At 44.7% G+C, this 17,360-nt stretch overlaps 2 protein-coding genes across 2 annotated transcripts; one reads left to right on the top strand and one right to left on the bottom strand.

Moving 5' to 3' along the window:
• Window positions 1-404: 404 nt before the first annotated feature.
• On the bottom strand, window positions 405-1,821 carry LOC111025827 (F-box/kelch-repeat protein At3g23880). The gene has a single exon (XM_022303716.2). The coding sequence runs from the start codon at window positions 1,686-1,688 to the stop codon at window positions 540-542; it is 1,149 nt and encodes a 382-aa protein (XP_022159408.1). The 5' UTR covers window positions 1,689-1,821; the 3' UTR covers window positions 405-539.
• A 13,445-nt stretch (window positions 1,822-15,266) lies between these two features.
• On the top strand, window positions 15,267-16,076 carry LOC148209664 (uncharacterized). Its single transcript, XM_088126942.1, has one exon. It carries the CDS (start codon window positions 15,267-15,269, stop codon window positions 16,074-16,076), a length of 810 nt encoding a protein of 269 aa, XP_087983068.1.
• The last annotated feature ends 1,284 nt before the right edge of the window (window positions 16,077-17,360 follow it).

Below are 17,360 nucleotides of genomic sequence, written 5' to 3'. Positions count from 1 at the left end.
TTTCGGTCCGCGAAACTGCTCGAGGAAAACCAAGTGCAGTTGTTGTTTTCTTCCTATGGTTGCATTAAATTTTAAAAAACAATTCTTTCTAAATCTTCTTTTTTGAAGTTCATGTATGGTAGACGGTAGACTTCATTCTCTCTCTATTCTCCTCTGTTCTTCACCTCACCCTTTCTCCTCTTACTCTTCTCTCTCCCCCACCTCGTTCTCTTCTTTCGTTAGTTGTAGAACAACTCACACATGAAAATATCTTAAATTTAGATTACTCATTTGAACAGAGGTTAATTCTTTTTCCCAATTTTTGATCATTCGATCTTTCAAGTTCCAAGCTACCAGGCCGCGAGTACCAGTAGACTGGAGATGGCAACAATTTCAGCAAATTACATAACAAAAGATCTGTAACGGAAATAAAACAGCTAACAACGATTTTAATCGCATTATTAGCTTGGCTTTACTTTACAACATTAACCTGAAAGGTTCAACAGATCTAAACCCAAACGAACTGAATACAAAAGTTTCACAACACAACAAAACACACATTAAAACTCAAAACTGAAGTTATTCCCTCCCTTCACAGACACCAAACTCTTCAACAAAACTGTGGCATGGAATCTGCCCGGATGCCCTTTCACTGGAAGCTCTTTCACCTGCCCGGTGTTCACATTGTACAATATCACCTGCCCGTCCTTGGCCTCCATTAGAAGCTCATCAGAGCTCACAAACACCAATGGTTTCTCAATTCCAGAAACAGGGCCGATTGTCAATGCCTTCGACCACGAAACCCCACCTGAATTGTCCTTCTCCATCGCCCAAATGTCGAAGGTTTTCTCATCGGCGCCGGGCAGATAATGGAACAGAACAATCGATCCCTTCCAAACGCCCATACTTCTGTACTTCTCACGCAGTTCCTCGAAGCTCTCCGGCACCGGAATCGGCCGGAAAACCTCCTCGCTCATGTCGAACGACTGGATGATTTCACTCCCTCCCTCGGCGTCCGCCCACCAGTAATACATTCCTTCGTGATACATATCGAACGAAGGCGCCCAGAAAACGTGGCCACAAACAGGGGTTTTGATTTCTCTCCATCGATCTTTCCCCAAATCGTAGACTTCCACTCTCGGAGGGTGGAAGAATCCAGGTCCTTCCACGAAATTCACAACCCTGACCACTTTGAAATCCCTAGATCTCGGATCGTACCCGAATCCAACGGCGTTCGTGGACGAATCGTAGCCGTCGGGCTCCTCCGGGGGTTCGGTGAGGAGAAGGATCGACGGCGGGAGCTTGCGGAACTCCCTGGTGGCCGGATTGCAGAGGATAATATCGCTGCGGAGGTCGGATAGGCAAACTAAGCCGTGAGAATGGCCGCGGAATTCGAAATACTGAAAATTCTCATCGAATGGCAAATCGAAGTCCAGAACGGATGCCGATTGATGATCGTGGAGGGGAAATTTGAGGAATGTGAACATATTTTGTTTGTTGCCAGATTCCTCGGTGACGAGACGCTTGAGAAGAACAGTGGTGGAGGATTGGGGAAAATTGGCGAAATGTTTTGTGGCGAAATTAGGGTTGTTGATTAGGGCGTACCAGGACTTGCGTACGCACTTGAATCGGACAAGAGACTCCGGCGGTAGCCTCGACAGAATCTCGATCATCACTTCTTCCGGCAGATTTCCCAGACTCGCCGCCATTAGAGAACTTGTGGAGAGCTCCTTCCGCTATCGGCAGGGTTTTAAGAAGCGTTTTTAATTTTAATTTTAATTTTATTCTTGGGAGGAAAATAAAGACGGTCACGGAATTTGTAAAATAATCGGTATGGTCTGTTTGACGTTTGGATCTTATCGTGTCTTCGTTGTTAAGACAGAGGTTAAGTATTGGGTGCGGCTAAGACTACAGTACTCCGGTTCCGTGATTGACACGTGTTCAGTAAGATGTACTTGGCGTGGCACGGTCCTATTGCTCAATATATATATTTTTTTAAACAACTTCGACGTTAATTTCTGATTTCAATATTCCAATTTCAAAAAATTTATTTTTAAAATAATGTTAATTTGAAACTTATTAAAAAATATAGTTCTTTAGAAATTTGTCCATCACGGAGATCTCAAGTCCTCTTCAGTAGTAGTTGGCTCTTGAGAAGATCACCTACGTAGCATGGTATGTTGTCTCTTCATAGAGTCATGTTAATAATAATAATAATGATAAAAATAAAAAATAAAAAATAAAATTCGCATGCTATCTCCAATGTACCAATTAAAAATAGTAATGAGTGGTTACCATCTCGCAGATCTAGAGGTTCTTTGTTCTAATCTCAATGCTCTCATAATTTTTCATTTCTACCAAATTAAATATTATATTGTAATATTTTTACTTATTATAATTTCTTTCTCTCCTAATAACAATTAATAAAAAACCTATAACTTTTTAAACAAAAAGATTATAATTAATTACCAGTCATCTATAATGCAGTTTGTTTATGCAAAGAATTGCACAACGCTGTTTAACGAACCAAGCTCGAACCCGGTCCCGGCTCGACCTAAACTCAAGAGTGAACCTGCATAGGAGGGCAAACTCTCCGACGCTCAAGTCAGTATAGGTCAGACTCAATATTAAGTTCGAGGTGAGATTTGATACCTGAGCGTGAAATGAGGCCCTCTATTTATAGGTGGCGGGTCCAACAGTACTCACGACTGGCGATTACCTTTGTCCTTTTTCATGTCGAACCTGTCGGGTTTGAGCAGATCGAACCCATCCAGGTCGAACCGGGGCTTTTTACACTAACCCCATGATGGGCGAACCCGATCTCCTTGGCAGGTTCGAGGTGAACCTGGGATATTTTATTCCTTGAATACCAATGAGCGTCTTCCACGTGTCCAAGGTATTTTTCACCCCCAAACACTGGCCCCCTCTATGTCAGGTCTGATCTCGATCTGGCAGAGAAGTTACTCGACTCAATTTTGGACACGTGGTGACTCCGAATTCATAGAAAAAATGTGACTGTTGTGGAAGACGTTTCGATCTGCCAAGCTGTCGGAGCACTCAAGTATTTCGTCGTTGCAAATCTTGAGATGATCCCAGCCGCTCGCTCATTGCACGTGTACGGTGTAAAGGTTTTTTCGATTAGCTATAAATAACTCCGAGACTTCAGGTCAAACCTTACGTTCCCTGAATTTTTGGAGTTTGATCTGAAACCAGCTCGAACCCTCCGTAGGTCAGTCACTCTCCCTATTTTAATCTTTATTTTGAATATGGTGGTCTTCATGTCTTCTCCCTCCAGTAGTGATAGTTTAGATAGCGCAGGTTGAACTATAAGCAGTTTGCCCCCTAAACCAAGTGACTCTGGAGAGGACTTAGCTCTTAGGTTAGAATCCGAGCTGGAAGAGATAGAAAATTTTAGGTTTTCTGATGATGGGGAGGATAGAGACACTTCCACCTCGGGCCTGGGTTTGGAATACCCTTCAAAGCTGCCTGAGCATTACCTCGGACTCCTCCGTAGGGGGTTCAGCATTCCTAATGATATCCTTCCTAGGATTCCGGAGGAAGGGGAAAGAGCTGACAATCCTCCAGAGGGATGGGTCACTCTTTATTTAAAAATGTTTGAGTACGGCCTCAGACTTACCCTTCATCCTTTTGCCCACGAAGTCTTAAACCGAACTGGACTGGCACCTGCTCAAGTGGCCCCCAACGGATGGGGTGTCATTTTTGCTTTGGCCATCTTTTTCTGGTTGCGAGCTCGGGACGAGGACGAGGACGAGGTCGAGCTACTGAATGTTGACCAGCTTCTTGGGTGCTTCGAGGCCAAGAGGATAGCTAAGAAGCCGGGTCGGTATTATATGTGCGCAAGGAAAGGCGCAAGTGGTATAGTCAAAGGGCCGACCTCCATCAAAGGATGGGTGGGGAAATGGTTCTTTGCCTCTAGTGAGTGGCTGGCAAAGAACGAGACAAGTCGTCCCTTCTTTGACGTGCCTGTTAGGTTTGAGAATTTAGGTATGAGGTCGCTATGATTCCTCTCTGCAACTTTAGATCTTTCTGTTCTAACTTTTCATATCTAACTTGAATTCTTCTCTATCTTGTGCAGTGTCGATCAGACCAATTCCCGAGCTCACTCAAGCCTCCTTCGACACCCTTAAGTATTACAAGGATCACTTTCCAAGGGCAGGAAGATCGGAATCTTGGTGACTGACAAGCTGCTTCTGGAATCTGGGTTGTTAGACTACAACCCATTGGTGCGTCCGGTTGAAGCTTCAAGGCCAAACTATGAGCTTGGTAAGTCGAGCTTGGTAAGTCGAGCTCGGCCTCACTTCAAATTTTTACTTCAACTTCCATTTCTGACATTTTTCTTTATTTGCATTGCAGCAATGGTGTGCGGATTCACAGGCAGTGTGAAGCGCAAGTCTAAGGGTCGTGCTCACGCCCTTAAGACTGTTCAAAGCACGGAGCCAACGACTCCTGCTGTGGCTTAGCCTGCGGTTCAGGACAAGGCTGGGCCATCTTATGAAGTTCTAACTCCGGTAATCGAGTTGGACTCTGCTGGGGAACACTCTAGAGAAAAGCGTTCGAGGAACGAGTCCGAAGCGCTGGACGTGTCGCCTCTGCGCGAAGTGAGGAAGACTCTCCTTTGAAGATGAGAAAGAAGAAGAAGAAAACCACCTCCTCCTCGGAGGTTGGACCTCGTGGTTCACTGCCCACAAGCCATGCCAACTTGGTGGACGACCCCGATGCTCGGATGGGGGGGACGTCAGACGTGAAGATGCGGTACAGAATGGAATCGTCGAGCTCCGGAGTGAAGGACCAAGTGTCTCGCATCTCGGCTGCGTGCTTGGACCGCTGCCTTAGAAGGGCGTCCAAGTTTGTAAGTGACCCTGAGTTCGTGCTGCAAAGGACCATTGACCATGCTGCCGAGGTAAAACCTGCTCCTACACTAATTTTGTTCTACCAACTTGTGGCTTGGTCTGACCTTTGTGTACTTTTTGTGTTCGCAGGCATTCATTGCTTCCATTCATTCGGCAGTTATGATAAAGGCCGAATTGGATGGAAGGGAGGCTTTAGCAGCAAAGGAGAACGAGAACTCCTCTGCTGCCTTAGAGGCTGCCACCACAATGAAGGGCGAGCTACTGAAGGCTCGCTCCGAGGTGGATATCCTGAGGGCCGAGGTGGAAGCCAAGGCCGAGCTGCTGAAGAGGGAGGACGAGAGGCATAAGGCCCACTTCCGAGCTGCCCATGCCATCACTAAAGGACTGGAGAAGGAGAAGTTCCAACTCTTAAAGGAGAAGGACGACATGTTCCAGGCCCTCGAGGCGAAGGAGGCTGTGATAGGGCGTCTACTGGCGAGCTCAAGGTGGAGAAAGTACGCCTCACCGACGGAGCTCTTCTGGAAGAAGCGTTCAGGCAACACCCATACTTTAATGGGTTTGCCAAGAACTTCAGTGGTGAAGGCTTCAAGTTCTTGATGAAGGGCATCACTGCCGACATGCCTTATCTTCAGATCGACCTCAGCCAGCTAAAGAAGAAGTATGCTGAAAAATGGGCGTCTGGGCCTAACAGCACCCCTGGCCCCCAGTCTTTGGTGGAAAAGTACGTTAGAGAGCTGGACTCTGACTACTCTGATCTCGAGGAAGAAGATGCTCCTAGTCAAGAGCAGGTCGAGGTCGGCACCACCCAGGAGGAGGTCCCTTCGCAGCAGGGCGGGTCCACAGGAGGTCAACCTTTTGGACTCCCAAGGCGAGCTGTCCTCCCACCTCAGAAGTAGCTGAGGTTTCCAGCCTATTTTACTTGTTTTGTGTTGTTGTTGTTTTTTTTTTGTGTAAGTATTTGGGTAGAGCTACAAGGTATATAAGCCTTAGCTCTGTCATTTAATCAATGAAATCTTCGTTTCTTCACTTCTGCACATCGAGCTCTGTCTGTTCTTTATTGCTTTTTCCTTAAGCTTTTGAACTTGCTTTTGTAAATTTGAACTCATATATGAATAATTTCATCTCGCACCTCTAACTCGTAGGTTTAAACTTGAGTGTGGGATGAACTCTTTTCACATCGCACCTTTTACTTATGCTTACTTAAAAGGTTCGAATTTGAGAGTTTCTTTTATTGGTCTTTAATATTGCTTCTCGAACTCGGAAGTCCAAAAGAATATTAAACAGCTTGAACTTTCTACATCGCACCTTTAACTTAAACGTTCAAAGGGTTGAATTTTGAGTCCATAATTAATATTGACATCGCACCTCGAACCCGTGGGTTTGGAGGATTGAATTTCTTGAACCTTCCACATCACACCTTTAACTTAAGCATTCAAATGATTGAATTTTGGTTAATAATTGATTTTGACATCGCACCTCGAACCCGTGGGTTTTGAGGTTTGAATTTAATCAATTTTTACATTTACCTTGCCAGTTTTAAGTCTTATGGGAGTCCGTGGCCACCATTTAATTTCTGACCGAACTCAGAGTCATGAAATTAAATAACTCTGTTTATTAAAAGTTCCTCCCTTTGAAAATTTTTACAAGTCCATTTTAGGACCATTTTGACATTTCAAGGGTAATAGCGCTTTAAGTGCTCTGCGTTCCATGGATGCGTAAGTACATTTCCTTCCAGGTCGGCCAGCATGTACGTTTCAGGTCAGACTATGCCTTTGACCTTGAATGGTCCCTCCCAACTTGGATCAAGGGTGCCCACATGACTCTGAATCCTCCTGAGGACCAGATGTCCAACTTGAAAGCTTCGAGGTCAAACTCGGGCATTGTAATGTCTGGCCATTCTGTTTTGATACTCTGCTAATTGTAGCTGAGCCATTTCCCTTTTTTCTTCTAGTAGGTCGAGGTTAAGGAGCAGTTTGACCTCGTTTCTGAGCAGTTCGTACTGCTCTACCCTATCGGTCGGCATGCCAATCTCAACTGAAACGACAGCTTCAGAGCCAAAGGCCAGTGAGAATGGGGTTTCGCCAGTTGACTCTCTTGGTGTGGTCCGATATAACCATAATACTTCGGGTAGCTCCTCGGCCATCTCCCCTTTCTGGAGTCCAATCTCAGCCTGAGCCCTCGTTTTATAATTTTATTTATCGCTTCAACTTGCCTAGTTGCTTTCGGATGCACAGGGGACGAACTGAGATGGCTTATGCACAGCTTCCTGCAAAAGTCCTTGAACTTTGCATTGTCGAACTGCTTTCCATTGTCCATCACAATAGCGTTTGGTATACCGAAACGACATACAATGTTTGTCCATATGAAAGATGTGACTCTAGACTCCGTGATGTGGGTGAGCGCCTCGGCCTCGGCCCACTTGGTGAAGTAGTCCACAGCGACAACGACGAACTTGGTTTGCCCTTTGTCCAGAGGAAAAGAACCTATGATATCTACTCCCCATTGTGCGAATGGCCATGGGGTCGAGATGGGGGTTAGCAGCTCGGGAGGCTGATGGATAATATTTGCAAAGCGCTGGCAGTTGTCGCAGGTTTTCACAAACTGCTTTGCATCCCGCTCGATAGTGGGCTAGTAATACCCTTGTCGGACCACCTTGGCCGATAGCGACCTGGCTCCTGAATGGTTGCCGCATACTCCTTCGTGCTTCTCTGAGGATGTAATTCCCATCTTCAGGAGTTACACACTTAAGGAGAGGCAGGGAAAATCCTCGTCGATACAATGCTCCATATCGGAGTATAAACCGAGTTGCTTTTCGCGCCATCTTCTTATGCTCCTTTGAATCTTGCGGTAGATTTTCTTTGATGAACTCCACGATTGGATCCATCCACGAGTGTTCCGGAGTGTCAACCTCCATCAAATCTGGCTCCAAGATTGAAGCGTTGTCCAAGATCTCGACCGGGACCGAACTGGCTAGGTCGGTCTCATATGCTGATGCCAATTTGGCTAAGGCATCTGCGTTGGAATTTTCTGATCTTGGAACTTGATTCACCTCGTAAGTCTCAAACTGGGTGAGGTGTGATCTGACTTTGCTTAGATATTTTTCCATCCGGGAGTCATTTGTTTGATACTCCTCCTTAATCTGATTTACGACCAGTTGGGAGTCACAAAAGACCTTGATGTGGATGGCCCCCAGTCCTCTGGCAACGCGTAGGCCTGCCAGAAAGCATACTCAGCCTCATTATTTGAAGTTCGAAAATTGAACCTCAGAGCATACTCGAAACGTCCGCCACCTGGTGTGAGCAAGAGGATTCCTGCTCCGCACCCTCTCTCATTGGAAGATCCGTCAACGTAGATCGTCCACGGGAGGTCTGATAAGGGCCAAGGTTGCTCGTGTTTACAAAGCTAGAGGTCCTTCTAGGATCCTTGCAAACATTCACAAAAACGACTAACTTACCGAATGATTCCAACCAAGAGTAAGGTTAGAAGATGAATCACTCTTAGATCGGACTTAGAATCTAGCTGCCAAAAGAATGGAGGGAGAAAGTTCCAATACTAAAAAGAATGAAGCTCCAAAGGAGGTAAGGGAAAAGACTAGTTCTATTCAATGTTGGAAGTGCAAAGGGTTTGGACACATGAGTAAAGATTGTGTCAATAAAAGAGTTATGATGATAAGAAATGGCGTAGTTGACTCGGATGATGATTGTGAGGAACATGATGAAGAATTTGAAGAACGTGATGAAGAGTATATTGAAGAAGGTAACTTCATATCCTTGATAACAAGAAGGGTACTTAGTGTACAAATCAAGGAAGAGAAAGTTGAAGATCAAAGGGAAAACTTGTTTCACACAAGATGCTTAATTGAAGAAAATCCGTGTAGCTTGGTGATTGATAGTGGAAGTTGCACAAATGTGGTAAGTAGTTTTCTTGTTAAGAGACTTCAACTTGCTACACGTCCACATCCAAAACCATACAAACTTCAATGGTTGACAAACAAAGGAGAACTAAAGGTAAACCCCCAAGCTCTTATTCCTTTTACATTGGGAAGATACAAAGATGAAGTCCTTTGTGATGTTGTCCCTATGCATGCGGGGGATATACTATTGGGCCGACCATGGCAATATGATAGAGAGGTCACATATGATGGGCTGTTGAACAAGTATAGTTTTACTTTGAACGGAAAGAAATTTACTTTACTTCCGTTGTCTCCATTTGAAGTACATTGTGACCACTTGAAATTAGAGAAGAAAAGAAAAGAATTTGAAGAAAAAGAGAGGAGAGAATAGAGCAAAAGTGAGACTAGTGAAAAAAAAAAGAAGAGTGAAAGGCAAAATGAGAGTAAAAACCAAGAAGAAAAAAAAGATGAGTTGAAAAGAAAGAATGTGAGTTTGATTGTAAGAAAGAGTGAATTGAGAAATGTGTTGTTAACCCAAGAGCCACATTTTATGCTTATGTGCAAAGGTATGTGTTTAGCAATTGAACCAAAATCTCATGATGTTTTGCCAAGTGCATTTAAGTCTCTTTTGCAGGAATTTAATGACATGTTTCCCCATGAAGATGCACCTACGGGTTTACCTCCTCTTAGAGGGATTGAACATCAAATTGACTTTATACCCGGTGCAACTCTCCCAAACATGGCTGCCTATTGGACCAATCCCACCGAAACCAAGGAGATTCAAAGGCAAGTGGAAGAACTCATGGAGAAAGGTTATGTTAGAGAAAGTATGAGTCCTTGCTCGGTTCCGGTAATTTTGGTACCCAAGAAAGATGGCACATGGAGGATGTGTGTTGATTGTCGAGCCATCAACAAAATCACGGTAAAGTATCGACATCCTATTCCTAGATTGGATGACATGTTAGATGAATTAAATGGTGCTAATCTGTTTTCAAAAATAGATCTTAAAAGTGGTTACCATCAAATTCGAATGTATGTGGGAGATGAGTGGAAAACAGCTTTCAAAACAAATTTTGGGTTGTATGAATGGCTTGTTATGCCATTTGGCCTTACTAATACACCAAGTACTTTTATGAGGCTAATGAATCATGTTTTGAGAGAATACATTGGAAAATTTGTTGTTGTATACTTTGATGATATTCTTATTTACTCAAAAAGCTTGAATGATTATATTTTGCATGTCAGGACAATTTTACTAAAACATAGAGAAGAAAAGCTTTATGCCAACTTCAAAAAGTGTAGTTTTTGTCAAGACCAAGTCAACTTCTTAGGGTTCATTGCTGGAAAGGATGGGGTGAAAGTTGATGAGGAAAAGGTAAAGGCTATTCGAGAGTGGCCAACACCCACCAATGCAACCGAGGTAAGGTCTTTTCATGGGTTGGCTAGTTTTTATAGGAGGTTTATTAAAGATTTCAGTAGCATAGCCTCACCATTAAATGAACTTGTTAAGAAGCATGCTAAATTTGAGTGGAAAGAAAAGCAAGAAAATGCATTCAATGAATTGAAAGATAAATTGAGCAATGCACCTTGTCTTGTTTTGCCTAACTTTGACAAATCTTTTGAGATTGAATGTGATGCAAATGGGATAGGTATAGGAGCTGTTTTGATGCAAGAAAAAAGGCCGATCATGTTCTTTAGTGAGAAGCTAAATGGAGCACAGCTTAACTACCCAACTTATGACAAGGAACTCCATGCACTTGTGAGGGCTTTACAAGTTTGGCAACATTACTTATCACCAAAAGAGTTTGTTATCCATACCGATCATGAAAGTTTGAAGCACCTCAAAAGCCAAACAAAGTTAAATCGGAGGCATGCTAAATGGGTGGAGTTCATCGAGACATTTCCTTATGTCATTCATTACAAAAAAGGTAAGGACAATGTAGTGGCCGATGCATTAGGGGCCTTGCTTAGGTCACTCATTTCTAAAAATCTTAAGTCTTGGGAAGAGACTTTACCTTTTGTGGAGTTTGCATATAATACAGCTGTACATAGCATCACCCATTGTTCACCATTTGAGGTTGTTTATGGCTTTAATCCTCTAACTCCTTTAGATTTAACACCTTTGCCACCTAATATGTTTACAAGTGATGCAGCTTTGTCTAAAGCCGAATACATCAAAACATTACACAAAGAGATCAAGGAACGGATTGAGAACAAGAATCGAAAGCTAGTAAGTCGCAAGAACCAAGGGAGAAAGAAAGTTATTTTTAACCCAGGTGATTGGGTTTGGGTTCATCTACGAAAGGAACGGTTTCCAGATCAGAGGAAGTCAAAACTTCAACCAAGAGGAGATGGTCCTTTTCAAGTGCTTGAACGGATCAATGACAATGCGTACAAACTGGATCTTCGAGGTGAGTATAATGTAAGTTCTACTTTTAATGTGGCTGATTTGACTCGTTTTGATGTAGGAAATGAAGACCTTGATTTGGGGACAAATCCTTTTAAAGAAAGGGGGGATGATGCAAATCCAACCACGGATCCATTGAATGTACCCGAGGGACCAATTACAACAAGCAAAGCAAAGAAGATTCAAGAGGTTTTCATAATACATCTTCAAAGGCTAGCTAATGCACACGAGGAGACAAAGATTTCTGAGGCCAAAATTCTTTACAATGTTAATTTAATGAGTCAAGAAGAGAATGGAGCAAATATGGCACGGGAAAAGTTGTCTATTTTGAGAGATGGCAAGGAGGACAAAAAAAGTGTGCAGATTGGTGAACAGGTGCCTTTGCAGATTGCACCTCTTGGGAGTTTGTGATGTCAAAGTTTGTCAAATCTCATCCAAACGTAAAGCGCCTCCTACATGTGATTTCCAAGACAATTGAAAGCAAGTCTACGTTTTTTGATTCACATTTAGTTGTCTAGTTTGATGTGCAACCATGTTTTAATTTGCATGTCTTATTTTCTACAATTTGCATTAAATAGGATTTGAAAGACTTTTGGTGTTCCTCATGTTGAACGACCCTTTGGCCTATTTAAAGGCTTGTAATCACCTTGTTTTGACAGATTAAACATATTGAAATTCAAGAACTTTTGTTCCTTAACACTTTTGGTGTTGCTTCTTTCAAATCTTGCTTTAGGTTTGATGTTAAACTGATTCATTGGATTAGTCTCGATCAAGCTAATTCTGGAGTGAGTCATCTTAGGATCTAGGAGTGACCATCGTAGATTCTAAGTCCGATCTAAGAGTGATTCATCTTCTAACCTTACTCTTGGTTGGAATCATTCGGTAAGTTAGTCGTTTTTGTGAATGTTTGCAAGGATCCTAGAAGGATCTCTAGCTTTGTAAACCCGAGCAACCTTGGTGCTTATCACCGAGGATATTCAAACTCCGACCTCAAAGCTCAGTCGAAGTACACGCCTTTGACACCGGAGGCCAGATTACGAGGGAGGAGTTCAACCTGATGAAGCACAGGTTTGACAAGCAGGTTGAGGCATTGAAAGCTAAATGCGAGAAAAATGAGAGCCCATTTGACGATGGAGAGATGGGCGAGTCTCCATTCACCTCGGACATCTTAGAGGCCCCTATTCCTCCAAAGTTCAAAACACCTGCCATGAAGCCTTATGATGGGTCTAAGGACCTAAAGGACTATGTTGAGGTTTTTGAATGCCTTATGGACTTTCAAGCGGCATCAGATGCCATCAAGTGCCGAGCTTTTCAGATCGCCCTCACAGGGAGTGCTCGGCTCTTGTACCGAAGGCCGCTAGCAAGGTCGATCTCGACCTACAGTTAGCTGAGGAAAGAATTCATTAGTCAATTCTCTTATCGGCATTACGATAGGAAAATAGCTACTCATCTCGCCACCATCCAATAGAAAGAAGGCGAGACTTTAAGGGAATACGTGACCCGCTTCCAGGAGGAGCAGCTCAAAGTCACGTATTGCTCCGACGATTCAGCCATGTGCTACTTCCTCACTGGCCTGGCTGATGAAACTTTGACGGTCAAACTGGGCGAGGAAGCGCCATCAACCTTCGCTGAGGTCTCGCAGAAGGCCAAAAAGGTTATAGACGAGCAGGAGCTGCTTAGAACTAAGCTAGGCCGGACAGACAAAAGGTCCGACCAGAAAAAGCCAGGTGTCCAAGAGAAAGGAAAGCCTGATTCTAAGTCTAAGGACAAGGGATTATCTTCCCAAGGTCGATCTGACTACAGGAGATCTGACTCGGACTCCAACCGGAGGGGACCTTATGAGAGGTACACTCCAACCACCATTCCGATCTCCGAGATTCTTACCAACATTGAGGAGAACGATTTAGAGAAACTCCTCAAGCGGCTTCATAAGCTTAGAGGAGACCTAGAGAAGTGCAACAAAGACAGATACTGCCGTTTCCATCGTTATCATGGTCATGACACCTCGAGTTGCTAGGAGTTGAAGCGCCAGATTGAAGACTTGATTCAATATGGCTACTTCAAAAGGTATGTTGGCAAGCCGGGTTCAGGCTCGGCAGGGAAGAAAAAGGAGAGGAAGCGTTCAAGGACGCCACCTCGGAGGGATGATTGACCTACGATCATCAATACCATTTTTGGCGACCCTAGTGGGGGCTAGTCTGGAAACAAAAGGAATGAGTTAGCTAGGGAGGCTCGTCGAGAAGTTTGCACCATTCAAAAGAAGAAGCCAACCTGCCCAATCTTCTTCTCTGACTCTGACCTGGAAGGAGTACACTTGCCCTATAATGATGGCTTGGTGATCTCACAGATGATAGACCATGTCCAGGTTAGAAGGCATCTGGTGGATGAGGGCGCCTCTGCCAACATCTTGTCTCTCACCACGTACCTGGCACTAGGATAGACTAGGGCACAGCTGAAGAAGAGCCCAACCCCTTTAGTGGGATTTGCAGGTGAGTCTGTCACCCTAGAAGGTTGCACAGATCTTCCCATCACCATCGACCAAGGCGTTACTCAAATCACTCAGATGACCGAGTTCGTGGTGATAGATGGTAGGTCTGCCTACAACGCCATATTCGAACGGCCTGTGATTCATTCACTACGTGCCATCCCATCGACTTTGCACCAAGTCATGAAATACTGCACAATCAATGGGGTTGGCATAGTTCGAGGTGAACAGAAAGCGTCCCGTGAATGCTATACCTCAGCTTTAAGGGGATCAGCGGTCTGCGCCCAGGAAGAAGTGGAAAAACATATAAGTCCAGTAGCTCAAGCTGCCGAGGACGAGCAACCAAGGACCAACCAACGCGAGGTAGCTGCACCTACTGAAGAGTTGGAGCTTGTCCCCTTACTCAGCCTAGAGAAACAGGTGAGCATAGGCATCAAGCTGGGGGCCGCGGACAGGGAGGAGCTCATCTCCTTCCTTAGGGTGAACTCGGACGTGTTCGCGTGGTCTCATGAAGACATGTCGGGCATTGATCCAAAAATAATGGTTCACCGCCTCAACATTGACCCGTCATTCCGACCTGTCAAGTAGAAAAGAAGACCTGTAAATAGGGAGAGAAGTGATGTAATTGTTGAAGAAGTGAACAAGCTTTTAAAAGCAGAATACATAAAAGAAATTATGTATCCCGAGTGGCTCTCTAACATATTCTTAGTTAAAAAATCTAATAGAAAGTGGAAAATGTGTGTAAATTTCACCAATCTGAACAAGACATGTCCAAAAGATTGTTTTCCACTACCGAGGATCGACCAGCTTGTAGACGCTACGGCCAGGCACGAGCTGCTCATGTTTATGGATGCCTACTCAGGGTACAACCAAATAAAGATGCATGAGCCAGATCAAGCCCACACTTCTTTCATAACCGATCAAGGTTTGTACTGTTACAAGGTCATGCCATTCGGTTTAAAAAAATGCAGGTGCGACTTACCAAAGAATGGTGAACAAGATGTTTGCCAGCCAGATCGGACGTAATATGGAAGTCTATGTGGATGACATGCTTGTCAAAAGCAAGCCGTCCAGGTCGCACCTGGCCGACCTGACCGAAACCTTTGGGGTACTACGAAAGTACCAGATGAAGTTGAATACTCCCAAGTGTGGCTTTGGAGTCTCGTCTGGCAAGTTCCTAGGCTTCATGGTTAATAACCGTGGAATTGAGGCCAATCCAGAGAAGATAAAGGCCGTTCTCGAGATGCAGGTATCGAGAACCCTTAAGCAGCTGCAAAGCCTTAATGGGAGGATTGCTGCCTTTAACCGGTTCGTCTCTAGATCTACGGATAAGAGCATTCCCTTCTCCAAAGTTTTAAGAAGAAAATGACCGTTCGAGTGGACAGCTGAGTGTGAGAGAGCCTTTGAAGAACTCAAAAGCTACCTCTGCTCAGTGCCATTGCTCACAAAGCCCATGCCAGGAGACAAACTCCATTTATATTTGGCCGTATTGCACAATGCAGTCAGCTCGGCCCTTATCGAACAAGATGGAGTACGGCAAAGTCCTATCTATTACACAAGCAAAGTCATGATCGAGGCTGAGACAAGGTATCCCCAGATGGAGAAGCTTGCCCTCGCCTTGGTCACCTCGGCATGAAGACTAAGACCGTACTTCCAAGCCCATACCGTGATCGTGCTCACCAACTTGCCTTTGAAGCAGGTTTTCCACAAGCTAGAAACGTTTGGACGATTGATGAAATGGGCGGTGGAGCTAAGCGAGTACAACATCCAGTTCGAGTCCCGAACGACTGTGAAAGGACAAGTCGTTACAGACTTATAGCCCAGCTCACTCCTCCACCAGCTCAAACCTCTACGCCCGACCACCCGTGGACAGTGTACGTGGATGGATCTTCGAATGAGAAAAGATGCGGAGCAAGTGTGCTTCTCCTTGCCCCGGATGGCATGTGTTTTGAGTACGCCTTGTGCTTCAACTTTGGTACTTCAAACAATGAGACCGAGTACGAAGCCCTGTTGGCCGGACTACGCATGGCAAGAGGGCTGGGGGCCACCCACCGTCTAATTTTCAGTGATTCACAGCTGATAGTGAATCAGATCAAGGAAGAATATCAAGCAAAAGACTCTCGGATGGAGAAATATCTGGAAAAGGTCAGGTCACACCTCGCATATTTCCAAGCCTATGAAATTATTCAGATTCTGAGGTCACAAAACTCCAATGCAAATGCCTTGGCCAAGTTAACGTCAGCATACGAGACCGATCTGGCAAGGTTAGTCCCGGTAGAAATTTTGGACAATCCGTCTATCTTAGAACTAGATGTGATGGAGGTCGACTCCCAGCCTCCGTCATGGATGGATCCAATCAAGAGCTCCCTAGAAGGTAATGTCCCAGTAGACCAGAGGGAAGCCAAAAAAATAACGAGGAAAGCAGCTCGGTACCTGCTATGAGATGGAGTAGTGTATCGACGCGAGTTTTCTTTACCCCTCCTTAAGTGCATCTCCAAAGAAGATGGAAACTATATCCTCAGAGAAATACACGAAGGAGTTTGTGGCAATCACTCAGGGGTCAGGTCCTTATCGTCCAAAGTCATTCGCCAAGGTTACTATTGGCCCACGGTTGACCTGGACGCAAAGGAGTTTGTGAAGGCATGTGACAACTGTCAACGCTTCGCAAATGCCATCCATCAGCCTCCGGAGCTGCTGACTCCGATCTCAGCCTCATGCCCCTTTGCACAATAGGGAATGGACCTAATTGGCCCTTTCCCATTAGGCAAGGGCCAGGCGAAGTACACCATCGTTGTTGTAGATTACTTTACAAAAAGGGCCGAGGCCGAGGCTCTCTCGACAATCACGAAAGCAAGAATCACGGCCTTCATCTGGACAAGTATTGTTTACCGCTTTGGCATACCTAACACTATTGTGACAGACAATGGCAAACAATTTGACAACGTCAAGTTCAAAGATTTTTGTAGCAAACTTGGAATTAGTCACCTTTGCTCATCCCCAGCTCATCCCAAGGCCAACGGACAAGTAGAGGCGATCAACAAAATCATCAAGTGGGGCCTTAAGCTACGGTTAGACGCAAGAAAAAGACGGTGGGTGGAGGAGCTACCTGAAGTACTCTGGTCCTACCGAACTACTCCCCGGGAGTCAACTGGCGAAACCCCATTCGCTATGGCTTTTGGCTCCGAGGCCGTAGTGCCCGTCGAAACGGGATACCAACCGAAAGGGTTGAGTACTACGAACAAGTTAGGAATGAAGAGGAGCTACTCTTGAACCTTGACCTCATCGATGAGAAAAGGGAAGTAGCCCAGGTACGCTTGGCCGAGTACCAAAATCGAATGGCAAGGCACTATAACTCAAGAGTCCGACCTCGGAGTTTCCAAATCGGACATCTAGTCCTTCGCAAGGTGCAGAAGCAAGTCGAGGTGTTGGAGCCGAGCTGGGAGGTGCCATTCGAAGTCAAAGGCATTGTCCAACCGGGAACATACATGCTTGCCGATCTCGAAGGAAAATTACTATCGCATCCATGAAATATAGAACATTTGAAGAGATATTACCCTTGCAATGTTAAAATGGTCCAGAGAATGAGCTGGACTTGTGAAAATTTTCAAGGGCTAATCCCAGTAAAGGACTCCGTGTTATTTAATTTCATGGCTCCTAAATGTCCAAGTTCGATGTGAAATTAAATGGGGGCCAGAGGTGAGAATTAAGACTTAGAAATATTCAAAG

Source organism: Momordica charantia (genome assembly GCF_013281855.1).
Source record: "Momordica charantia cultivar OHB3-1 chromosome 8 unlocalized genomic scaffold, Mcharantia_2.0 BLBB01000008.1, whole genome shotgun sequence".
In the NCBI taxonomy this organism is placed as follows: domain Eukaryota; kingdom Viridiplantae; phylum Streptophyta; class Magnoliopsida; order Cucurbitales; family Cucurbitaceae; genus Momordica; species Momordica charantia.
The sequence above is the reverse complement of the archived record's forward strand: the minus strand, read 5'-3'. Positions and strand labels throughout refer to the sequence as shown.

What these genes read in the sequence shown, in the direction of transcription:
- LOC111025827 (XM_022303716.2), bottom strand. Translation starts at nt 1,688, where the DNA reads ATGGCGGCGAGTCTGGGAAATCTGCCGGAAGAAGTGATGATCGAGATT.
- LOC148209664 (XM_088126942.1), top strand. Translation starts at nt 15,267, where the DNA reads ATGAAGACTAAGACCGTACTTCCAAGCCCATACCGTGATCGTGCTCAC.